General features: G+C 33.6%; 2 protein-coding genes across 2 annotated transcripts; both read left to right on the top strand.

The window, feature by feature from the left end:
• The first annotated feature begins 1,570 nt into the window (after nucleotides 1-1,570).
• LOC107829217 (2-C-methyl-D-erythritol 2,4-cyclodiphosphate synthase, chloroplastic) lies at nucleotides 1,571-12,469 on the top strand. Its single transcript, XM_016656686.2, has 3 exons — nucleotides 1,571-2,041; nucleotides 3,144-3,274; nucleotides 12,045-12,469. The coding sequence occupies exons 1-3, from the start codon at nucleotides 1,711-1,713 to the stop codon at nucleotides 12,276-12,278; spliced, it is 696 nt and encodes a 231-aa protein (XP_016512172.1). The 5' UTR covers nucleotides 1,571-1,710; the 3' UTR covers nucleotides 12,279-12,469.
• Nucleotides 12,470-21,249: 8,780 nt separating this feature from the next.
• LOC107829216 (1-aminocyclopropane-1-carboxylate synthase-like) lies at nucleotides 21,250-23,981 on the top strand. The gene is made up of 4 exons (NM_001326220.1): nucleotides 21,250-21,461; nucleotides 21,567-21,698; nucleotides 21,814-21,974; nucleotides 22,864-23,981. The coding sequence occupies exons 1-4, from the start codon at nucleotides 21,285-21,287 to the stop codon at nucleotides 23,846-23,848; spliced, it is 1,455 nt and encodes a 484-aa protein (NP_001313149.1). The 5' UTR covers nucleotides 21,250-21,284; the 3' UTR covers nucleotides 23,849-23,981.
• Nucleotides 23,982-26,761: the final 2,780 nt, after the last annotated feature.

Raw genomic sequence — 26,761 nt, 5'->3', positions numbered from 1 at the left:
GGTTTGAGATCATGCGGGTGCGGGGCGGGTGCAGATGAATGGGGGTGCGAGGCGGGACGGGTTTGAACATTCTTTTAAAAACTAAAAGCGGTTGCGGGTTCATGTGAGGCGGGTTCGTAAGTTTCAAGCAAACTTTTCACCCAGTGTACATACTGTTGGAGCATTTCTTCTTATAGTTTTTCCTAAAAAGAGATTTTGTATGTTTAATATTTTAAGGTTGTGGTTATTATTAACTGGAAAAATCTGATTCTTCCTTTCCTCTTTTCTTTTTTCTTTTCTCATTCATGTTTTTTCCCTTTTTGTCTTTTTGAAATAAATCTGCTCATGTTAAATAAAATAACAATGACAAGAAACAAAGTTAATCTAGTAGCCAACCTGGCAGTATGAATTTATTTAAGACTAAATAATAATAATATATAATTAGCAGAGCTAAAAGAAAATTTCAACGAGCACTTAACAAGTGAGAAGATTTGCTAACTGACTTAAATAAACAAACTTCATTAAATTAAAGTTACAGAGAACAAAAAGTTTCAAACGAACTTGCTCACAAAGAGCGTATAGAAGAAAATTGAATGTTAGGATCGGGAACCCGGGTAGTGCGAAATATAGCCAAATAACGGTATAATGACAATAACAAAGACAATGGAAGTTGATAACAACGACAATTAAAGTAGATAAAGAAGACACAAATTTAACGCGGTTCGGTCAAAGTGACCTACGTCCACAAGCGGAGATGAGAAATTTACTATAACAATAAGAGTACAAAAGAGAGTACAAAATTAGAGTAAACACTCTAATTAATCTCAAATACCCTAAGAGAATAACCTCACAAGATCACTCCAAAGAAATGGTTCACACAAGTGCTTCCCAACACTTAACTCTCATACAAAACACTCTTAATAAAGGAAGAAAGGAGGAAACAAGAAATGAAGACTCAAGTATTGTTGGTGTGTCTAAAATGAACTAATGGCCTTACCTTTTATAGGCAAAAAAGTCTTGACCTATTAGGTGTAAAAGAAGAGATACAACTTGTGCAAATGATGTCCAACACACAATGCAATATTTTTGGGTCCCAAAGAATATTGCCAACAAAGTCTACACTTTGCAAAGATACTTATGCTTATGTGAGATGGACTCTATTTGACAAAATAATGGCCATATTACATAGAAGTTTTTCGCTAGGTGGGGCGGGTTCACGCGGGGCAGCGGCGGGACGGGGCGGGGCGAAAACAAAAAAAATTGCTATGCGGCTCGGGACGGGGTGGGTTGAAGTTTTGCAGGTTAAACTTAAGCCCGCCTCGCAACCGTCCCGCCCCACCTCACTGCCATCTCTAACCATGACAACCCTTACACTACTTATCGCCCCTTCCTTTGTGTTACTCGCTTTCAATAACGACTGTTCCAGAGACTTGTCCGCTCGAACAGTCCTCATTTGTAATAACTATAACTCTTAGGTTAGTTTAATATAAGTATTTCATTTAGAAAAAAAAAAAAAGGAAAAAAAAGCCAAATTAAAGAACGCCACGTGTCCTCCAAAAGGATCAAAAGCTACCGAACACCCGTGGTTTCTAACGTACCTGTGGATTGTGGACCGACTCCCTTCAATTTTACACAATTTAAAGGTGCTTCTTCTTCTTCTTCTTCTTGAGCCTTGCCTTTATATTACTACAAACCAGAAAAACTACACTGAGCTCCGAATTAATCAATCCTATGGCTATGGCGTCCTCACTATTCATTTCAACTCCATTCCCATCTAAACCGATCTCTAAACAAATACCTTTTTCTTTTCCCTCTTCAAATCCTCTAATACGTTCGTTTACCCACAAACCCTCGAGGAATTTGGTGGTTTCTTCTTCTGCAGCTGCAACAAATGCAATTGAAGCTGAAACACAAACATCTAACTCTGCTACTACTCCAGCAAAGTCACTTTCTTTTAGAGTTGGTCATGGATTTGACCTTCATAGATTGGAACCGGGGTATCCATTGATTATTGGTGGGATTAATATTCCTCATGATAGAGGCTGTGAAGCTCACTCGGATGGTACTTTTCACTTAACTCATAGTTCTCCTTTTATTCCAATTTCTTTGGCGCAATTACTAATTGGAGTTAATTTTGTTTTCTCTCACTAATTTTCAAAACATTTAAATAGAAAAATGAACTACAGGAAATGGTAGTAATACTGAGTTTTTAAGTTTGGTACTATTTCTATTTTTTTTAAAAAGCTAAAAACATTTTTAATTATAAAAGTCGTGATTTGTAATACTACTTACTGTGCAGTTTCCAAAAAATGAGAATTTTATCTCGTGAAGATTAAGGAATCGTGTTGTTATTTGACAGAGTTGTTATTTACGTTAAACAACTTTTTATTCAATTTGTTATAAAAAATTATCCTTAATGTAATTTGACTCGGCACGGGTTAAAAGCTTTGTGGGGCCATGACATTTGTGTGATTATTAAAGCTTCTCATCAAAGGTAAAATGAGTAAAATGAAGAGTTTAAAGTTGAATTATTTCCAAATTTAGAAATGTGTCATTTATTTTGGAACAGACTAAAAGGAAAGTACTTCATCTAAAGTTATATTTTTTACTTACTTTTTGAATGAATTTTGTTTCGAGAAGATTAGAAAATCATTGATGTCCCAAGTTGTTTGGCACTCTTAATGTTTGTGTCAAAGAGGTTTTCTCTTTACTACAATTTTTATAATATTATAATTGAACAAAATATGATTTATAGCATCTAGTTGTTAAAAATGTGAAGGGGAGCCTTGAAGCAACGATAAAGTTGTCTCCGTGTGACCTATAGGTCACGGATTCAAGCCGTGGAAGCAGCCACTATTGCTTGCATTAGGGTAGACTCTCTACATCACCCCCGTTGGGTGCGGCCCTTTCCCAAACCTTGCGTAAACGCGGGATGTTTTTGTGCACAAGGCTGCCATTTAGTTGTTAAAAATGTGGATTTTGTTTGGAGAAGATTAAGAAAAGTTGAAGTTAACTTTAAAAGTTAGATGTGTTGACCCTCGAATTCCTTCATTCTTTTTGGGATAGAGGGAGTACTTAGTTCACAACATATTCATATGGAAGTGCATGAAGACTCGTTTCTGTGGTGCTGGGGATTAATTTTGTTTTTGATTTTTTTTCCTTAGGTGATGTTTTGCTTCATTGTGTTGTTGATGCAATTTTGGGAGCTTTGGGGCTTCCTGATATCGGGCAGATTTTCCCGGACACTGATCCTAAATGGAAGGGTGCGCCTTCTTCGGTATTCATGGAAGAAGCTGTAAGTTGATACTCTTCCTTATTTTATTTTATTTTATTTTGATTGAGCTCAACATTAACTTTCAGCCTCTTCAGTGTAAAACCATGGTTACTTGTCCTTACTGTTCAGTTCAGAAGCTGGTTTTTAGATAAATGAAGAGCACCATCTCTGTGTGAGTTTATGTATAACTACTGAGATGAATGTATTAGCGAGTTCAGTTATTATAATTAGTTTACTGGAGTTCATATTGATCCCTGCATCATAGCAGTTCCCTCACTAATTACTTTCATGCCTCAAGTGTCATACATTGGCACTTGGTTGACAATATTACATGTGTTCAAACTTGGTTTGCAGGTTTAGTGAGGGACAAAAACTCAAATAAAATTTGATGAATATGCTTTTCTTCTATGAAATGAGTAGATCAAGGAACTAGATCGTAGTATTGGTTTGGTAAATCTGCACTGTGAACATCTATGCTTGAACTGGCTTTACCTAACTTTCACCAGTTATCACCTTTGCCAACAGTTCTAGGTTGGACTGACAGTGACGCGGTATCAACGCTCATTTTCATTTCTTTTCTAGTTTTGGGACTTGAAAAAAGTCGTTTTCTAATCTTTGCATCTAGGTGAGTTAAATGTGAGCTAAATTAAGCAGTTTTATAAGCAAGAAAAAAATATTAGACCTGCAGGAGAAGAAATATGGATAGAGAGGAATTAGGGATAGGAGTATCGATAACAATGAAAAATACACTATAAAATTGGTATTTTTAGTCACGAGAGCCGTACTCTTCTTCATGGACACTACTTGTTCTGTTCTCTATTATGATCGGCTATTGGCAAATCCAATGACATGTCTGTAAGGTGGATAAAGTTTCCTCTGTTTGTCGGCATATGCAGAAAACTTAGCTGCTGGAGAGTATATAAGCCAGTAACAACTTTCTTCTCCTTGTCCTGTATGCTCGTAATCCATATATGCACGAACTGCCTACCAATGTTTTTATATTTGGATCATGGCTTTCTTGGAAGCAAGCTGTATATGTTTAGTCTTAGCTAACAATCATTCATGTAAATATAGATTAAGATTGTAAAAGATGAGCTTAAGTTATAGTCAATTGATATTCAATAGAAGCACCATCCTCCAATAAGATGTGATAAATATATTCTTGCTTCTATAGAGAAAATGTTGTGGGCGGTTCTCATGAAAGAATGGATGGGATATCTTATGGTTTCTGATGTACCTGCAATTGGCGGTTGGTTGGGAAACCTGTGGTTGCGGGTTGACCGAGAGTTAATCTGATAGAGCACCTTTTTCTTGCTGTCAGCCTGCAAGCGACCTTGTTCTTCTGGGGCTGAAGAAGTGCCTCTTCCTAATTGTGATTGTATTTATCGACCAATTTACTCACACATGCTACAGAGTGAAGAACAAAGCTGCAATGGCTCTGCCTTTTATTCTTTACTCTATATGTTGTTCTTCAAGGAGAGCTATGTGCATTCCTTTGATTTGTGGTCTTAAACCATTGATATCTTGTTCATCTAGTTGAAGTTTAGTTCATCAATTCAACTCTTGTTGGATTTCTAGAAGGCAGTGAGAAGATTAGTTTCATCAATAAGAGGCTTCATCAAGAGCTGAAAGCCATTTTGACCACACTTCAGAAAGGCCAAAGGTGGTACTCACCCTCCTTACCAACAATCGGGTATTTCGCTAGAGCACACCATAGTGGCTTATGATAGCATAAAAAAAGGAGTGAATAGTCAACTCATGCATTTTTCTCAATCGGTTCACATTATCTTGATGAACATTTCGGCAACTCAGGAAAGATGTATTCTTGTAAATTAAAAATTGCTTAGTAACTTAAGTGACTTTCTTGTTTTTTCCTTTTTCAAGGTTAAATAAGAAATAATTAGATATGATATAGACACTTGCACCCGCTTAGGGACAGAGCGCTCATTATCCTCATTTTAATTGCTGATGGACCCACCCATTCCTATAGCGACAAGCTTTGTCTACATGGACTCTCCCCACAAGGTGAGAATGGAGTCAATAGTTAGCCTCCATCCTTATTATGCCAGTGTTGACTGATTGCAACATGCTCAAAAATGCCCCGTGCTCGTACCACGAAGAAAGGCCAAGTAGAAAGAGCAATCAACTAGCTTGTTCTCCGCCGTGTGCTTTTCGTTCTTTAGATTATAGAAGAGAGACACCAAATGAGAGTGGAAAGTAACAGTAGAAGCATGGCTTAGCTGAGAAAATGCTAATCTGGGCATTGGCATAACTTGAAGGTATAGGTTAAGACTCGTCTCCAGAATGCCTGGATGTATAGGTAAGAGTCCGGAACCAAAATGTTAGTTTTTTGGACTCAAAGCACCAAAATAGGTGAAAAAAACTATTGGTGACCTTTTTATATATAGCGCATGAAATTCATGCGCTATACCTTAATGACACGTTTGTCCGTTAAGGTATAGCGCATGAATTACATGCGCTATACCTGTTAATTGACTGACCCACAAAACCTGATGGGTATAGCGCATAAATTAAATGCGCTATATATATAGTGCATTTATTAAACGCGCTATACCTTCCAATTATTGTACCCCTCGCACAGAATATTTACTTATTTAAGGAGCTTCATTCCTTCTTCAAAAATTCCTTCTAAAAAATTCACTCTTCAGCATCCCTTGTATTTTTCTTACTCATTCCAAAATATTTGTTTACTTAACTTTTTCTGCATTTTGCCATAATATCTGAAGAGCGAAAAATTAGGATTGCATTATATTGGGGGGGAGGTGTTGAGGTTGTCGTGGAAAATAACTTAATACACCGTAGTTGTTCTCCACAGTGTATTGTTAAGTTTTCACTCACATTGGAGTACGATAGATTGATATCTTTGATATGTAAAAGAATGAGCGTGAGTAAATGTTCGGTTAATATTAATGTAACCGGAAGATATCCATATTCGCTTACTCCGCAAGGGGTTGCTTGTTATGCTGAGTTTAACATCGAAGACGATGAAACTCTGAAAGATTTTTTGAGGACTCCGGATGAACACCGGGAACTTTTTGTGATAAAAATGCTTGAAATGTACGTCAAGTTTGAAGACGTCCGCAATATTGAGGTTTCGCAAAATAGGGATAACCCTCAATCATTTGGTGGTGTTTTTGGGGCAGTTTTATTTGAACAGATTTTGTTTGAAAGAGTCTGGCCAGATCTAAACCTATCTCCATGGGTGAATAAAGAGCGAGGATATAATTTCTCCCCAAGTTTACATAATTCACACACCGAGTGGTAAATTTCAATTTTCCTTGTTCTAGTATGATTTTTTTAATATATCATATTCGTACTAACACTCATATCTTTCAAAGGAGGTACCAGCCATATATGAATTTTACAAGTTATGAACCAACCAACAACTGGAATATGCTCAATTTTGGTGGTTTGGATCATGCTGGTCCATCCGTGAGTCAACAACAACTTGATAATGTGCATCATGGGCTATAAACAGATTATGAATTGTAAGTTAAGAGATAAAGTTAATATATAATGTTGGGATGACCAATGAAAACGAGCAACATGAAGGTCCTGTCCTTACTCAAGATAATGTTGAGTAAGGACATTATCTCTTAAGATCCCTTGTGAGGGCATCCACATCCGGCATACTGGGAAACTGATCAGGGTAGGGAATCTCCCTTGAATGAAATGGCACATGGGACTCGTACCCTCTGGGTCTAACGGTAGGTGGAGTCTGCATATATGGAGTATGCTCTTTGGTGGCATCATGCTCACTCATGCACTCAGGTTGCTCATTCTCATTCTCATCAGCAAAGCGCGTTTCCTCATCATCGTCGCCCTCATCGGGGAAGGGTGTATCATCTCCAGACTCATCAACATTGTTGTCATAATCACTATCATCTTCCTGACTCTGTGCATCTGCCAGATCCTGATTAGATACATCGTCTTCGGGCAACTGAGTAAGGACAAAGACCTTCATGTTGCTCGTTTTCACTGCACAACCAGTAAAATAGTGAGTTTCTCAAAGTCATCCCAACATTATATATTAACTTTATCTCTTAACTTACAATTCATAATCTGTTGATAGCCCATGATGCACATTATCGAGTTGCTGATGACTTGCGGATGGACCAACATGATCCAAATCACCAAAATTGGGCATATTCCAGCTGTTGGTTGGTTCATTACTTGTAAAATTCATATATGATCGGTACCCCCTTTGGAAGATACGAGTGTTAGTACGAATATGATACATAAAAAAAAATTATACTAGAACAAGGAAAATTGAAATTTACTACTCGGCGTGTGAATTATGTAAACTTGGGGAGAAATTATGTCCTCGCTCCTCATTCGCCCGTGGAGATAAGTTTAGATCTAGCCAGACTCTTTCAAACGAACCTTTTCGGATGAAACTGCTCCAAAAACACCACCAGATGATTGAGGGTTATCCCTATTTTGCGGAACCTCAATATTGCAGACGTCTTCAGACTTGATGTACGTTTCAAGCATCACAAGAAGTTCCCTGTGTTCATCCGGAGTACTCAAAAAATCTTTCAGAGTTTCATCGTCTTCGATGTTAAACTCAGCATAACAAGCAACCCCTTGTGAAGTAAGCGAATATGGATATCTTCCGGTTACATTAATATTAACCGAACGTTTACTCATACTCATTCTTTTACATATCAAAGATACCAATCTATCGTACTCCAATGTGAGTGACAACTTAACAATACACTATGGGGAACAACTATAGTATACTGAGTTATTCTCCACGACAACCTCACCCCCCAATATAATGCAACCCTATTTTTTCGCTCTTCAGACATTATGGCAAAATACAGAAAAAGTTAAGTAAACAAATATTTCGGAATGAGTAAGAAAAATACAAGGGATGCTCAAGAATGAATTTTTTGGAATGAATTTTTGAAGAAAGAATGAAGCTCTTAAGTAAGCAAATATTCTGTGCAAAGGGTACAATAATTGGAGGGTATAGCGCATTTAATTTATGCGCTATACCCACCAATTATTGTGGGTCAAGCAATTAATAGGTATAACACATGTAATTCATGCGCTATATATAAAACGGTCGCCAATAGTTTTTTTCATCTATTTTGGTGCTTTGAGTCCAAAAAACTAACATTTTGGTTCCGGACTCAATAGTTATGTCTAGAGAATGAAACTTTTTGTCCTTTGGTTTTTCCCTTGTATGTCCTCCACTCCTCTCCTTTCTTCAGTCCGCTTATCTCTCATTCACATCTATCTGTCTCAGAACTATTTAACTTCCTTTGTTAGTCAATTGTTGTCTGCAACATTAACAGAACTAAGTGTCATATATCCTCTTATTTCCTTCTTCTCTGTGCCTGTCCCTCATTATCTCCAGTAATATTCCTTTTCTGTTCTTTTCTCCATCCTTTTTATTTGGGTGAAATACACAATGTCTTTAGTTGCTTATTGCTGATCACTTTTTGTTCTCTTTACTTATTAATAATCGCTGATATTGGAAACAAAAAAGATCTGCTGATAATTTATGTGTAAAATTTTTACTTGGTTAAGATTGGCTACTATCATGTGCTGTAATGTCTTGCTACTTTAAATGGTAATAGCAATTTTGCATTTCTATTCTGAAGTGTGTGTAGCTTTTGCACCTATATTTATAAATTTTACTATAATTTTCGTTTCATGTTCCATGTGCATCTACATTTCAGCAAGCTCATGCCTCGTCCTGTATCTATCACACAAAAGTTAATCTGCTTCTTCCTTGCTTTCCAACTATTATGTTCTTTTTCCTAAACTTTATGTGCTGGTCTATTTTTGTCTTTTCAACCAATCAATCAGTCAGTACGCCTTAATCCCATATTGGTTAGGGTCGGCTACTCTTTATCCATTTGCCTCTATTCAGGTCCAGTTCGTTCTGCTCCAAATTTAATTTGCCTTTCAAGGCGGATTAAGGGTACTCTAGAATTAGAGTTCTTTAAACCTCATCCTTATCTCTGCACGAACATACAAGTCTAATCCTAATAGAAAGACTCCTGATAGACACCAAACCTAATGTAAGTGTAACAATAACAGCTAAGCTGTAAGCTCAATAGTTGATATTGTTTGTACCGTTCCTTTGTTTCCATTGCTTTGAGATCTTAGCTTAATTCGCATTACTTCCATGAAATTGTAGGTCTTTTAGACCATTTATACCTATATGATTTTAAATCTACCTCACTCCATTTTATCACCTTCAATCCTCATTTTGTCGCACCTACGGCCAGCGCATATGAAGGTCTTCACAAGACGTTACTAAATCATCTCAAATTACCTTCTTTCATTTCATCCTCACTATGCTACTTGGACCCTCTGTTGAGTGTCGTCCTTTATAATCGTATCCTATTTTTTATGAGTATGCGTCCATTTTAAAATTTGAATTTCTACGATATTCATCTTGTGGAAGTTGTTGGGTATAAGATGTCAGTATTTTCTCTTATATAAACTTTAATGGTCTCACAAATGTTCTATCGAACTTGCCTTTCACTTTGTTATGTATCTTCATGTTGCGTGGCATTCTCATGGTACTCCTCTATTTAATCCATCCTATCTTAATTTATGTGTTACATTTTCATCTATCATACCTATCTCTCAGAAGACTCAGCTTAAATATCTGCATCTTTACATTTAGATCTTCACTGTCCGTACTGCTATCTACCTAGACCTACGCTAATCTTTTAATCTGAACGTCTACTCAAGAATGGAATTCCAAAGCAGCACAACCTACTTGTTGGTTTAGTTGATTTCTCTTAGCTTCCGACTCTTTGAGAACTGGGAAAAGAATTAGCTGAAGATTCTTGTATTGAGGCCTTTTCCTTTTTTTCCTTATTTTGTCCGTTTATTTCTGTAATTCATTTATTTTCCTGTGTAGTTGGCCGTGTTGAATAATTGATGGATATATTGTCTCTTCTACCTCCCCCTAAAACTCTTACTCTCCAAAGTGTTTATCCATTCTGGTAATTTTTGGTAGTTCACTCGCTAATTTTGGTGATTAACACAATATCATAGGGAAACAGTATGCACCATGGAAACTCCTATTAAAGAAAAAAGAACTACTCGGAGCACGGCTTTGCTGCTCTGTGTCAAGAGCCCGAGAATCAGACATCACAAATCTCCACACATACTGTTAAATAATCGACGTGGCGGAATCACTTCGATTTCCCTCAAGCGCCAATATAAACCCAACAAACTGTTCTTCATTATTTTCAATTCCTATATAAAACATCCCACTTTCCATTGATAGTTTCCAGTCCCACTTGCCGAGTTGCCATAACACCATGGTGCTAAATAATCTGCTTCTTCTAAGTTTGTATCTCGCCAGCGCTTGCTGAAAACAGAGCTTCTCTTATCAAAATCTCGAGAATAAATCACAAGTCTACTTGAACTCTCCCCTTTTCTGTTTATCAGGATTTTGAACTTGCTAAACGTGTTTATTTGGTTGGAGAGTGTAGAGATGGAGGGTGGTTTCTGTGCTCTTTCCTGATAGATTGTGAAATATTGGTTTTAATCTACCATATTTACTTCAATAGGGAAAAGCTGAAGCATGAATGTTGCTTTCTGGGTCACATCATATACAACTTACCTGTATACAGATCACACATATAGATAATGATGTATGGTGAAACAACTCATTCACAAGTTCTGAAAAATCCAACAACTCAGGGAAATATTATACAGTATCTCCCTAGGTGGGGTTCATTGTTGGTCCTCTCACTGTGTTTGTCGTACCTGCCTCCTAACCAACCACTGTCTTATTTGCTTGAAAGCATGACATAACAGAATAGAATCTTGGATACTAGCGTAATGTGAAACGGTGTTTTATTTTAGGCACTGTCACAGCCTGGAGAGTTGTTAATGCTATTGATTTACTTTGATATGCCTTTTGTTGGCAAGTTTTCTGATTTCGGTTATGATACAGTAACAAGTTTCTGGTTCCTATTGAGTGAAAAATGAGGAAATTGTAAGTAGTAAATGAATTGAGGTAGTAATGCGATGTTAAAGAAAGTAGTCTACAGTTAGTTTCTTATTCTGCATAAGCTAGGTTCCAGAAATAGCATATGTCCAACTGATGTTTCTCCCCATTCAAATCACAAATTTTATGCTAGCCCCACAGAAATGCTAGATTTATAGCGGTCTGGTCTGTCATCCACATACTTTGAGAGGTGAAGTGGATTTTCTGCACCTAATTAGTAAGATAGTAATACTACCACTTCCAATGTTAAGGGAATCTTTAGCTCATTTGGTAATACATGACAGTGATAGCTGTTAGTTGGGATTGCTGAACTGATCAAAGTAGTTTTTCCTTGATAATATGCATCAGACAGCTACCAACTGCTGCTGGCTTATTGCCTATTGTCACTTGGACCTCTGAGTAGAAAATTGTACAGACTCTGGGACAATTACACCTAAACTACTAAAGTAGAACAAAAGTGAGAATTATTTTATATGTTGATAATTCAAGATTTAGTTCAAGCCAACAATTAAATAGTTAGATCTTTAACTTGGAAAGGATAGACACGTTTTATCTCGATGTGGAAATTTGTCCATGTGTAAGGAACATGATACATTAACAGAGATTAAGATGAAATTTCTCTTCCTTACTCGAGTATGCCATGTTTGTATAGTGATAGGTTTTACTGACTATTTTCCTTTCATACACGATTTCATTTTTCATCACCACTAATAATAGTACTAATGTGCACTTGAATTAATAGATGATCTAACTTGTCCCTGCTTTTTGGTCAATTTTCAGGTGCGTCTAATGCATGAAGCAGGTTATGAATTGGGAAACCTCGACGCCACTTTGATTCTACAAAGACCAAAAGTGAGCCCGCACAAGGAGGCAATTAGAGCCAACTTGTGTAAGCTGCTTGGTGCCGATCCATCTGTTGTAAACTTGAAAGCAAAAACTCATGAGAAAGTTGACAGTCTCGGAGAGAACAGAAGTATTGCTGCTCATACTGTAGTTCTTCTTATGAAAAAATAGTGAATAGAGGTGGTCAATTTTGGTGTGTAAAATTTATATGCTATAGCATTGACAGCCATTCAGTCAGCACATCATAGTGGTACAAGAGTCATGGATATTTTCTATTAGTACTTCATAGTCAAAAAATGATATCCTCGACCCTTGTGGTCCAACCCTTCCCCGAACCCTGCACATAGCAGGAGCTTAGTCCATTGGGCTGCCCTTTTTACTTTTTGTTTTTTTGAAATTTCCTCCCAATTTCGGAAGATCTATAGTGTTTCAACACTTCCCCTCCAGCGTGACTCGAACCCAGGACCTAACGGTCATGGGTGGAGGTGCTTTACCAACCGAGCAAACTTCACTTGTCAAAAATTGATATCATAGAAATCTGAATTCCCTGCCATTTCAGTAACCCTTTGTTCATCACCTTGATTTTCCTAGAAAGACGTACTGTTAACCAAAGTTTTTTTTTCCCCATCCATTTTTATTTATATTTGACTTATAGCAGCTGGTTCAAGAAAACTGAAGAATACATACTACTACAAGACTAATATTTATGATGACCAAAATATACTGTGATATTTCATCAACTTATTGGCCTTGAACTTTATCCTCTAGATTAACTGAGCTAAATTCCACTTTCCACATTAGTACAACTTCTAGCATTTTCACAGTCAGAAAATAAGTTTCTGCCTTGGTCTTTATTTTGAAGGACAAGACAGCCTTAAAATTGTTCAACAAAGTTGAAAGGCTACCATTCAATCCTAGTTTCTATATTCTTTTGTGGCATGCTATGGTCTTGTTCTCTTCTTTTCCCTATTCACATCAGCCCAAGAAACAAGAACATAGATTGATAAATAGAGAATTCAAAAATGATTCACACTCAAGATCTTGAATGTTTCTCCACTTGACCCAAATTAGTTAACTTGATTTCCTCAGCTTTTAATAGCAGAATGATTCTGGAATTAGAGACCCAAAATTTTGAAATTAGATATTTTGCATGTGCAGGATTGACCAAAGAAAAAACAAGATTGGTAAAATAAAATCAGAACAAAGAAAGTCTCCAGTATTATTCATAGGTAGTTTAATTTCTGACTCAGATATTACTCCAGTGGACTATTGAAGTTTCAGAGCATGGTTGCCAGAGCAAAATTCCTTAATTTTGACTTTCAAAGGGAACTAAGAAAGTTTCCAACTATGTGAATGCATTATATTGACGTGTTAATATTGACCATAAATGTTTAACCTGCTGGATTAGGTGAGTGATGTCTTGATTAAGTGCTAGAACAGATTTAATCTCAATTAATATTGGATCAACTTGTGCAACATATATTATCAGTCCAAATCAATTCATTGAAGAATTTTGTCAAAAAATAAAATAAAAATGAAAGAACCAAAGCGAGGCTAACAATGGTTTTAATGTAGGCTATAAATTTACTTTATTGCACAATAGCTGATTTTTTAGCAACTTAATTGCATATTTAGAGAAAAAACAAACAAAAAAATTAATGAAAAAATGATTTTTAATTGCACGATATCATTACCCAATTAAACTTCTATAAGGATATCTGAAGTTATTTATCTTATTGTATTATTATTAATCATGGAATTTTCATATAGCTAGAATGATCCTCGCAAAATGCGAAAATTAATTTATATGAATTAATGGATTGAGGATATAGTGTCACCGTTCATTGAAATTGAAATATGTACAAGATCGGCATCACGATATATATTAATTAACTAGATTATTGGAATTCCTAAAGTAATATTCTTACAGGATCATATATTTTTTTCAACGATATTAATCCGTCTAAATTTGACCCCACCCATTTATTTGACACCCTTAATTTGAAAATAGTAACCAAGCAAAAGAGCCACCCACATGGTTGACCAACATTTCCTTTGTTCTCTCTTTTCCAAATCATTCTCTTACTCAAATAGAATTTTTCTTGTGACTAGTAATTTTATTGGTGAGTTGCACGCTAAAAACAATTAAGTTTGATTATTTGCTGACTATATTATTTCTGCTTATGAATCATATGTTTCTATTTCCCTTTATTTACGTATGGTTCAAATGTTGCTCTTGCTTTATTTTAAAAGAGATAAAACACGTAGTAGATTAGGTCAATAATCACTTCTTTTTCGCTGTCTTTGCCTTTTTTTTTTCTTTGTCTCCCATAAAATAGAATTTTTTGACTTTATAAAATAGGATTAAATGGTATTGATAAGTTAGCCATTTAGGTCTATTAAATTCAGGTTCAAGATAGGTATTTGGTGCTAATCAAGCACGTTTAAACGTAACTATATATGTATTCAAGAACTTGGTGATACTATAATTACTACTCCTATTTTACCTGACACCATTTTATTAGATACGAACTTAATTTTTGTTTCTCTAATATCTTGAGTAATAAAAAAAATACTTCACTAAAAAAAAAAACACATTTAATTATGATTTCAAAATGAAACTTTTAGAATATAAAAAGTAGTATTATAAATGAATTATTTTGGAATGTGCCAAAATATGTGGAACAGTCATATAAATTGGGATAAATGATATTATGATTAGTACTATTAAAGTACAGAGTCATGCACGTGAGGAAAACTTAGAAAGATTTGTTTTTTAAATACACAATTAGCAGAAAAGACGGGAATATACTTTGATCAAATTTAAGTTGGTTCTTTAATGAGATTTTAATATGTTCAAAAATAGTCCAGCATGACATGGTCGGAATAGACCGAATCCCAAATATGGAAAGAATTAGAAAACTAGCCTAATGTTTGAATGATTTTAAGTGAAAAATTGCTTAAAATGTGTGGACGGAGAAAAAGCAACCATTTTTGGTACTGCATTTGCTAGGTGAAATAATAGTAAATTCTTAGAACTATACGAAAAGCCTAGATACTAGTAGCTAGTACATGAAGTCCTTTTCCCAAAAACTAACATTTTTCCTAAGGGAAACACGAGAATTTTGCAGAGACACTTCTCCGTCCTTAATTAGTTTTAAATTTTACTGAAAAAGATATACAAATATTTCTCTACTATATGAAATATTTTAATTTTATCTTTTGTAGAGGCGGATCCAATAAAGAAGTTTCTAGTTTATCTAAACCCAATAACTTTCACTTAAATCCTGTATATGTGTTAAAAATTCAGCTAATAAGTGCAAAAATAAATTTTGAACTCATTAAATTAGACGTGATGTAGTAGAATTCTGAACTTAAACCCATAAAATTCAAATACTGGATCCGCCTTTAATCTTTTATAATATTTTAGGGTCGTTTATGCACTCACCATTAGCAAGTTATCTCATATTTATCCTTGAGCTGATGGAGCTCAAACATGAAGTATCATGAAGGGTAAATTGAAACCAAAATAAAAAATAGATGAGCGAGTTTGAATATTTATTCAAAAGTATTTTGATACGTGAAATTTACCCTATTCACAGTGGAGAGCTTTGCTAAAGAAAATAATAAATAATTTACTGACAACACAGATATAAATAGCCACAACACCTAGGATTTGGTCTAGTAAGGGCGTAGCACATACATGTGCATATCACGAGCACTAGTGGACCCAAGATTTTGTACAAGCGGGTTCAATCTTAGAAGTATATAACTTTAGTCGTAAAATAGTACTTGTCAAGTGGGTTCAAATAAAATATTTATACAAAATTTATGCAACTTTAATCATAATTTATATATATACACAATATTATTTTTTGATGAAACAAGTTCAGTTGAACCCGCTTGTCACCGCATGCGTCCGTCAATAACCACGGGCATGTCACGAGTTTGAACCGTACTATCAACAAAAGCCTTAAATTTTTTGCTTTCGTCCTCACGATGGAGGTAGCTATTCCCTTGTCTCACTAGCTTAGGGTAATTTTTTGGAGATTCACAAGATACAAAGTTAAGTTAGTCAAATCACATGGTAATGGTGATTCACGTTTATCGTAATTTACGTAGGTGCATGTACTAATTATAAATCTATTGTGTAGATAACCTTTTTTTCCAGTGATATGTAAACTTTTATATACTTTTAATTAGGGTCGCACAAACTGAATCGAAAAATTACACCAAATCAATTTAAAAATCCGACTAGATTTAGTTTAATTTGGTTTAGTATTGAGTAAAAAAACAGGAACCAAATCGACATATGAATATATAATTTTTTTTATATAATTTTAAGACTTTATATAGAATTTTAGTTAAAAGATGTCTAGAAATATTTGAGATCCTCTATATGATATAATATTTAATAGAACTATAAAATGTATTTATTTTTATTTACTTTAAATAATAGATTGTATCACTTTCTTATTATGTGTTATTGAAATGCGTCAATCATCTCTTTGTTCTTTCATATTCATATGTCAAGATTTATTATATGTTTTTCGAATTTGAAGTGGTATTTCGATAATCTAAAATTATATAGAATATATCATTATTTAGGTATCATATTGATTTTTATTTTTAATTATTAATTTTGGTTAACCCTGAAAGCGTACATCAATAAAAAATTATTGTTAGATGACTAAGAAAATAAACTATTATGTGTTACTAAAAAAAGTTTTCCCGTAAAATCGCTTTAATAGATCATATGTTTGTTATATTTTTTTAGTAAACATATATTTACTTATCAAAATTTCATCTATAACTTTAATAATGCAAAATTGAAATAATATTCATGTAACAAAAAAACTCGAAAAACCCGAAAAATCCGACAAAATCGAACCAATCCAAACCGATATAATTAGTTTGGTTTGATTCTGATAAAATCCGAACCAACCCGGTCCATGTACACCCCTACTTTTAATAAATTGGTCTGAAAAGTTACATATCATATTTTCATGTCATCATTCAACACTTAATTTTTCTCTAGAAATCGGTAAAAATAAGTGATCTTAACTCTTAAGAGATGAGGTTTAAATATAAATTTATTCCAAAGTTGACTTTGAGAATGATCAAAATTAAGACTCGTATTATATTAAAATTCTTTTTTTTTTTTTGGGTTTCTTTCCACAGTGGGGCCTCAATATTTTTTGGAAAATATAGCAACACCGGCAAATTAAGACATTGGTAGTTCAAGTGCCACAGTCACAAGACGGTGGAATTGTATCCAGATGGCTAACAAGGAAGTATACACTGAAATGCTATATTTAATGTGCTCTCAAAGTATGGGACCAGAACCCTTCTAGACTTTTGGGTAAAATTTATTTTTTATAATTGCTAGTGTATGCCAAATTTCTTTGCACGTAAGTTGTAAGTCAATGGGAGTTGAATACACAAACTTCATTCAATTTATTTAACCAAAATAAATATTCCTTTATTCTTAATTAAAGATTTTTAGTTCTAATTGTGATATATAATTACATTTGTTAAAAAGTGCTTTACCCCCAATATAAGATTTTTCAACACGAATTCAAATTTAATCAAGCTCAAATATTGATATCACACATTGAGAAACCAAAAAAAGAACAAAAAGAAGAAAAAAACGTCTTGTCAAATAAGCCTTCACCCTAAGAGAGAGTCTCCCAGAAAATCTCCAATATTTAATGTTATAAAGCGTCTGATCCGATCAATTACATAGCATTCTGTGCAAATGTTATTTCCAATCTATTAGAAAAGCATCTGATACGATCTATTGCATAACATTCTGTGCAAGTGCAAGTGTCAATTTCTTTCGATTTGACCCGAATACCCTTTATATTATTCAAGTGGTATGCAGTCGCCACTTTCAATTCTAGAGTTGCGAGTTAGGAGTTAGCAAAGGAGTAAAGTGGAGAGCGGGATAAAAAAATGTAATTTGTAAATATAAGTGTTATCTATTTTAAAATAGTCAAAGCATTGTTTAAGTATGTGTGGACATAAAAGTGAGAATCACAGACTGTGACCATGTTACATTAATGGTCTAACGTGAAGACTACGATATATAAAGTTGGGAAAATGACACTGTATGACTGCTCTAAAAATAAAATATATATATATATATATATATATATATATATATATATATATCTGTATATTATATACAAAATTATACAAATATTATACATTTTTTTGGCTACCGAATATAAATAATTTCTGACGCTAGTTAAAAATGAAAAAAACGCTATAAAATAACCCCAATAATGCAGTGCCAAAGATAGTAAGAAGTGTATTATTTTCATGAAATAGAAGTACAAATTGTACCATGCTATTTAGGAAGCATTCTTTTTCCTACCAAAAACTTAGGAAGAAATTGAAAAATGGAAGGAAAATTGAGGCTCCGACCGCGTTCTATAATATGAAGGATTTCTAATGCATTAAATGCAAATAATTCACGTTTCCTTTCTATTTTTGTGCATGTGCTTGAACGTGTACGTAATTAACGGTTCAAAGTTCAATTTAGCTCTACGTTTTAAGCTAAACATATCAGAAGTGTGTAAGAAGGTAATAATCATTAGTTGACTTGCTTAATCTCACAAGTCAAATGCATACTAGAAGCCACAATTTTTTGTTTTTTCCCCCTCAAAAAATTGTTATTGGAGTGAGCTAGAGAGACATATTGAGTATGCGAATAAAGTTTTGCATTGGAAGTTCGAGAAATTAATAAAAGTTAGGAGTACATATAAGTGTAACAACTCCGTTAAATGGTATATGTGATGCGTTTTTAAAAATTATCAGGATTTGATTCAAAGTGAACAATAAGGAAATGAAATGTATATCTAATGAGTTTATATATATATAAAATCTTTTAAATGACTTGATTATGTAAGTATTTTTGTACAGTCACTCTATAAAATTTAAACTTGTAATATACACAGTTAAATTTTACACCCTTCTGGAACTAGAATAATGGTAACCTTGCTATTAAACCTACCATTCAATTCAAGAACGGTTTTAGCCTTGTGGGGAATCATACTGCTTGATCTTTTCTTCTATTTTCTTTGTGGTTTTTAAGCGCAAAGCATTGAAGACTTTTAGAGAAATTATTTTCAGTAGTTTTATAATTATATGTGGACCATTATGTTCGAAAGTAAAACTTTCTATTTGGATATAAAATACCTAGTATTCTTTTTTTTCTTTTTCTGTACAATCGTAGAGACAATCACTTGGAAAGCAACACAAAAAGAAACACACGTACGATTTCCTACTTTTGTCTTTTAGGTTTAGAAAATGAACACATGATCCGACATGATTGTGATTAAACCTACACTTAGTTTTTAAAGTTGCAACCAAACAGCTAAGTAATTCCTTATGTTATCCATTGGTTTGACATAAACTGCCCATATTCGCCGACATTTATTTGCATTAGAAATTTGTAATAATGCAATATAATATGAGATTAGTTAAGTCTTTAATATATAAGTTACAAGTTCATTTTCATATATTTATTTCATCAAGAATAGAATGAAGGATTGAAGTAGTTTACACAGTAATTAGCTACGGTGCCTTCAAATAGACAGTTGAAAGAGTCGTCAAGAAATTCTCTAAAGTTCCTGCAACGAACAATGAAGAAGGACAAAATGTATAAAACCTAGCTGTAAATCTTTTACTCTTATTTTCTTGAAACATTTTGTAGAAAGTTTTGAAGACTCCCAACTTTTTAAAGAAAATGTATTTTATACGATCAGACTGTATATAATTTTTTAATACCATCAGGTGAACGTAATTTGGAGCAATACGTAATATATAGTATAATATATCACCTATTATAACTAATTAAATATACTAATAGTACAAAAATTAATTATGTAGTCACTGTAAATAGTTGAATTCATTTCATATTTATCCCCGAGAGCAGTGTTTTACAAGGCTTTTTCGCCCGGGGCGAGTCGCATCAAAAATGGCTCGAGGCAATGGTGTAGGGCGAAAGTCTCCAGAGACGTACGCCCAGCAATTCGGGGCGTACGCCCGGGCGTTTGAGACGCGTTTTTGTAGTGAGGCGTAAGCCCAGAGACTTTTTCAAATAAAAATAAAATTTGCTGAATAAATCCTTCATATAATAACCAAATTCTCAAAAGTTAGTTTATAATTACTCAAAAATTTTAAAAAGGAACTGGAATATTAAATTTAAAAGTCAAGACATTTTTTATTGATGAAAGCCCTAATTTATGGTCTTTTCAAATTCTTTATCTTGTCTGCTAGTCTGTTACTATCTCCCAAAAGTAACGAATAACCGATTTTTTTTTTTTTTTTTGCAAATACAAAGAGAACTCTATTCTCCATCATATCAGCAAGTTCAAAGTTCAAATTGCAGGTTAGTCATCCTTTTTGTTTATCCATGTAGAATTTTCTTTTCAACTCAAGTTGTTTGTGCTTGTAAGTAGTATATAATAGATTGTTTTGACTAGTTTTTTGTGGGGATGGAGCACATCTATAAATATTTTTCATATATTTATAGTTTTTTTTTTAATTTTTATGTAATTTTACCTATTTATAAATATTTATTGTAATTATATTATTTTATGAAATATTAAAAATTAAATACACATGGGGCGTAAACCCCGTACCTCGGAACTTACATATTCCTGAAACATATATAAAACGCAAAGTCTTACGCCCATACCTTTTAAAACACTGTCTTAGAGTTGTAATAATGTTTGGTGGGGGGAGTAGGGAAATGAAGGGACCTTGTACAGTTCATAACTAGTGCGCTATTAGCATATACATACGTACTAATTAAACCACCTAACGTATCTCAAGATTGTATTTTCAAAAGAAATACTAACTTTTTCAAAGGTGTTTGGAGATTGTTTGGGTGGGGTGGGGTTGGGGTTTTGGGGGGGGGGGGGTTACGAGTGCGTGTAGATCCTATCTTTCATGGAAACTTCTTTAGAGACCATGACAATGTGGAATTACTAGTATAAATAAAGGCATCACTTCCACTCAATTTTCATTCCACAAATTTACAAGACTTGTACAAACAAATATTCAAAGTCTAAAAAGAACTTCTTTTACCATAAAACCTTTAGCAAATTAGCCAACACCAACTTCATTATATTGATAATCTTTGATTTTCTCTACAACTTTCAGAAGATGGTGTTCATTTCAGGCAACGTCCAAAAGCAGCAGCTTCTTTCAAAAATAGCAACAAATGATGGACATGGAGAAAACTCAGCTTATTTTGATGGTTGGAAGGCTTATGAAAATGACCCTTTTCATCTCTCTAACAATCCAAATGGAGTTATTCAGATGGGTCTTGCAGAAAATCAGGTAGGAGATAAAAACAACATATTTTCTGCTCTTTTCTTGATAAAATGGATAAAACTGAAAACTTTAGAGTTTTTGTTAATTTCTCTATTTTGATGTATTTTGCAGCTTTGCTTTGATTTAATCCAAGAATGGGTGGTGAATAACCCAAAAGCCTCCATTTGCACAACTGAAGGAGCTGAAGATTTCAAAGATATTGCCATTTTTCAAGACTATCATGGCTTGCCAGAATTTAGACAGGTATGAATATTTTTGTAAGAAAAAGACCAGCTAAACACATATTCCTATTTTTTTTTATACTCTAAATTATTCAGTGTTCTAATTACCTTAAGAAATATATGTATCTTAATTTCAGGCAGTTGCAAGGTTTATGGAAAAAGTGAGAGGAGACAGAGTCACGTTTGACCCAAATCGCATAGTTATGAGTGGAGGAGCAACTGGAGCTCATGAAACACTGGCTTTTTGTTTGGCCAATCCTGGAGATGCATTTTTGGTTCCTACCCCATATTATCCTGGGTAAGAATGACTTATAATTTCTTAATAATTCAGTATTCAAAATTTACTGTTTCGATTAATTTCATGTCGCGTCGCAGACAGAGTTTCTCCCTTCTCACGGCTCAAATCAAGAAAACCACATTATTTGAATTCTTAACCCATAACCTAGTATTAGGGATCCTCATTCCCTTCCCAAAAGAAGGAGAACTTTTCTAAGAGTCCTTAATTACCAACTTATAATTACTTATATTTTCTTTAAGAAAATCCTAGTTAATCTTTTTTATTTTCAACTTGGGGGCTCTTATCTTTTACAAATCAATATCACAAGTGTCTTCCCTTGACCTGCATATTTTTAACTTATTTTGGGTGCTTGGACCTAGTTAAATTATTGATGTGGGACATGAAATCAACTACTCATCTGTACAAAACAGAGAAAATAGGATCCTGTAGTAACATCCTTCATAATTTCCTGTGGTCCTAAGTGACAAAGACAAATTCTTTTTATTAAGTTGTATCATAATCAATTTATTTATTTCTCATTTGACCCATAAAGTCATCCCTAATTCATTTTTATCAGTCATGTCTCCCTCTGTTCACTCAAGGACAAATAGGGAGTGGCGTAGCCACATAAATTATACCGATTATATAGAAAATTATGGAGTATTATTTGTATACGTCAAAAATTACTTTTTATAGATGTACATTAAACCGTGAATATTTTTTGTAAAATTTCTGGCTTCGCTACTTAGTATTGTAAAAATCATTAAAAAAAGTTGAATGGTTTTCAAGTTTGCTTTCCAGCACAAGGGAATAAAGTTATAAAAAAGAAAAAAATCTTTAGCTATTTTCCTTTTTGCTGCTTTACTTATTTTGGCATACACTAATTAATTTTTCATTTGTAATATTGCAGATTTGACAGAGATTTAAGGTGGAGAACTGGTGTACAACTTTTTCCAGTTGTTTGTGACAGTTCTAATGATTTCAAGGTCACTAAAAAAGCCTTAGAAGCTGCATATGAAAAAGCTCAAGAATCCAATATTAATATAAAGGGTTTGCTTATAAACAATCCTTCAAATCCACTAGGCACTCTTCTTGACAGTGACACACTGAGAGACATAGTAACATTCATAAATTCGAAAAACATCCACTTAATATGCGACGAAATTTATGCTGCTACGGTCTTTGATCAGCCCAAATTTTTCAGTGTTTCTGAAATAGTTGAAGAACATGTTGGATGCAACAAAGATTTGATCCACATTGTTTATAGCTTGTCGAAAGATTTGGGATTTCCTGGATTCAGAGTCGGAATTGTTTACTCATACAACGATACTGTAGTCAACATTGCAAGAAAAATGTCAAGCTTCGGGCTCGTTTCAACACAGACACAACATTTGATTGCATCAATGTTGTCTGATGAAATTTTCATTGAAAAATTCATTGCTGAGAGTTCTGAAAGACTAGGGAAAAGACACGGGATGTTCACTAAAGGACTAGCACAAGTTGGAATTAGTACATTGAAGAGCAATGCTGGTTTATTCTTTTGGATGGATTTAAGAAGACTACTAAAAGAGCCAACATTAGAATCTGAATTGGAATTGTGGAGAATTATTATAAATGAAGTGAAGCTTAATGTTTCACCAGGTTGTTCTTTTCATTGTTCTGAACCAGGTTGGTTTAGAGTTTGTTTTGCAAATATGGACGATGAAACAATGAGAACTGCTTTAAGAAGGATAAGGAACTTTGTGCTTCAAACAAAGGGACTTAATAATAAAGCTGCTGTTAAGAAACAATGCAGTAGGAGCAAACTTCAAATCAGCTTATCGTTTCGAAGAATGGATGATTTCATGAATTCACCAGTTCACTCTCCAATGAATTCACCTTTGGTCAGGACTTGAAGAGAAAAACAAATGGCTTAGCTTCTTGTTGTTTGTCTAATAAGAGGAGTAAAAATTTCCTCTATTATAGTGATGAGTGATAGAATATTTGATACATATATTAGTATTTGATTTCACAGTTCATTCCATTTTGTGCAGCTGATCAAGATAAGAAACAAGTTCTTCAGAGAATGTTTTGGACTTTTATCATCTGAATTTTTCCTATGATCTCATCAATGTAAAGTGTATCAAAATGGGATATACTGCGTAATTTTTATCTGTTCTTGGTTTTTTTTTGTATTCCTTTTTGAGAAAAGGAGGCTCAAAGTTGTAACCAGAACTTTTACTTGCTTATATATGAAATTTACTGGTGTGTTCTTGAAATTTTTTTCTTGGTTTTCATAATTAAACCAAAAGACACGTACTATATGGTTGCAACAAAAATTTATATGGAATATTAAACAATTATATCAGAGAAAGAATATAAGTATTGGTAGCCAATATCTCATAATTTCAAGGGAGATCGAGTCATGTTCTTATACTTAAAACAAAGTGCAGAACTTATCATAAAACTCATAAGTACTCTAATAATTCCGATTCTAGGTACCTAGACAAAATAAATAATTTAAAGGACTGCCGAACTCCAAAAGGACTCCAACTCATTGTGTGTGTGTTTCATTTTTATTTTGATTTGACTGTCACTACTATAAGTCAACCAAATTTCTCTCTCTCTCTCTCATCTTCTTAAATTTTTAATGCTGCTTTGACTTGGTACAAGTTTCAGTCAGATTATACTTTAGAATATTGTTGATAGGTATCAAACAAAATTAAGTCTAACACATAGACATAGTTGGTAAGAAGACTTAACAAGTAGACGAGGCAAAGGAAATAAAATGTAAGAATACACAAGGCATACTTCACCTAAACTTCTAGGGAAAAAGAATGAAAAGAGAGAGAATTGGTTGACTTGGTAGTTGGATAAACACATTTGTTTAACAAGTCAATTATGTAAATTTAGTGTTCTCGTCTAAAAAGTAAATAGGGATTTGCGATTATAAATATAAAATTCCATTCTCCGAAAGGTGGTATGAGAATTATGATTGGGCCGTATTACATAAGTGGAGCATACACGGTTGGCCCATAGTGTAACTTTTAGACAACATGGATTTCGGGATTTTTACGTGGTCGATTTTATTGTTTACTTTTTCTAGCTAGTATACAAAAATTATACAATAATTATACACAATTATATATATATATATATATATATTATATATCCGTCGACTAATTTAAGCGTAAGCGCTTGAGTAGGCGCTTGAACTGTATTTCGCCTTTAGGCTTTTGAGGAGAAGACTGACCCATAAATAGGGAAAAGTTACGAATATAGTAATCTGTGTTGACGTAAGGTAAATGCCGAATCCTTTTGGAGTATGCTCCTAGTTTTATTATAAAATGTTTTGTACATGAGTTACTTCTAGTTTTATTGTAAGTTTGTTGGATTCAGTCTAATAAAGTCTTTGTTTGAGTATAAAAAAAGGAGAAGGAAATTGTAAATAAAACATTCACTTGGTAATAGAAATATTTTATTACCAAAAAATAGTAAAACAAGTGATGGAAATTAAATATTATTTTTTCTTGATTTTTCTATTTTTCATAAAGAAATCATCACTTTTATATTTAGACTGGTTTAAGTACTTGAATCCAAATTAAGAGACGACCTGCGGCTAATTGGGTAGGTGGGGTAGGCGACATTGGTTTAACGTTCTTTGAAAAGACAAATCTGGAAGTCTTACTTAAGATTTTTCTTCACTCGATGAGTCATAATAATAATAGGAATAATAATCATAGTGCTCGGAACTAAATTTAATTGAAAAAAGGGCGTTATGAACAATCAAGCACTCTTGAGGATTAATCTAATCTTATAATTCACTTTTCTACTTTAATATTGTGATAATCACGGTCTATACATAGTCATGGCGCCACGTGAGTTCACACGTCTTCTGCTTAAAATGTAGAATTTGTAACATTGGTATCTGCAAGAGTAGCGTTTTCTTTATCATGAAACGTTTTTGTCATGAAAACATTGCATTTATGTTTTTAAAGATGGATTTGAGACGAAAAGGTGGACTTCTTTCGGAATAAGTGGAGAACAAATGTTGGTCTCTTAAAGATAAAGTGGAATTAAATGAATATAAATTTTAATAACTATTCAAATAAACCAAAAAAACTATTCAAATAAGCGAGATATTACTATTATTCTAAATTACATAAAAGTAATAACATCAATAATATATATTTCTGTCTTAGAATATTTGAATTAAAAGAATTTGTTCACTAATTATTACGAACTGAATCATGGAAAAGTGACAATACTACTGGGAGGAAATATTACTTTATTAGTACTTCTTGTTTCTGAAAAGGGGTCAGTGTTAATCTATTACCTCATTTTTATTAAGTTTTTCCTCCTGCCTTTAAAAAGGATATTAATAATGATAACATGCAGTTTTTTTTCTTGTGTTTTGCTTTGACACGTCTTACTGTTTGAGATTCTGAAACCAAGGGCAGATTCATTCAACTAGGTATCCAATATTAGTTGGGAATTTGTTGGGAAAAAATGCCTTTCAAAGAATGTGATATCATGCAGATTATGTCCCCAAAAGCATGAAGAGAGACAAAAAAGGTTATTTGACATCATAAGAGAAAGTGATTGTATCAATGAGAAATAGTACATATATAAATCTTAATTTATCCTTTTCATCTCTAAAATTTCAGGTCATCTTACGTAATATTTTATTTTATTTTATTTTAATTAAATACTTTGCAAGTAAACTCACCAGGATAAAGGATGATTCCCTTTTTCCTTTTATTTTATTTTTATTTTATTTCATTTTATTTTGAAGTATTTTATTCTTGTTGTCTTCAATCATTTTCCAG

The sequence above is a fragment of the Nicotiana tabacum genome, chromosome 23, assembly GCF_000715075.1.
Source record: "Nicotiana tabacum cultivar K326 chromosome 23, ASM71507v2, whole genome shotgun sequence".
Lineage (NCBI taxonomy): Eukaryota > Viridiplantae > Streptophyta > Magnoliopsida > Solanales > Solanaceae > Nicotiana > Nicotiana tabacum.
The sequence above is the reverse complement of the archived record's forward strand: the minus strand, read 5'-3'. Positions and strand labels throughout refer to the sequence as shown.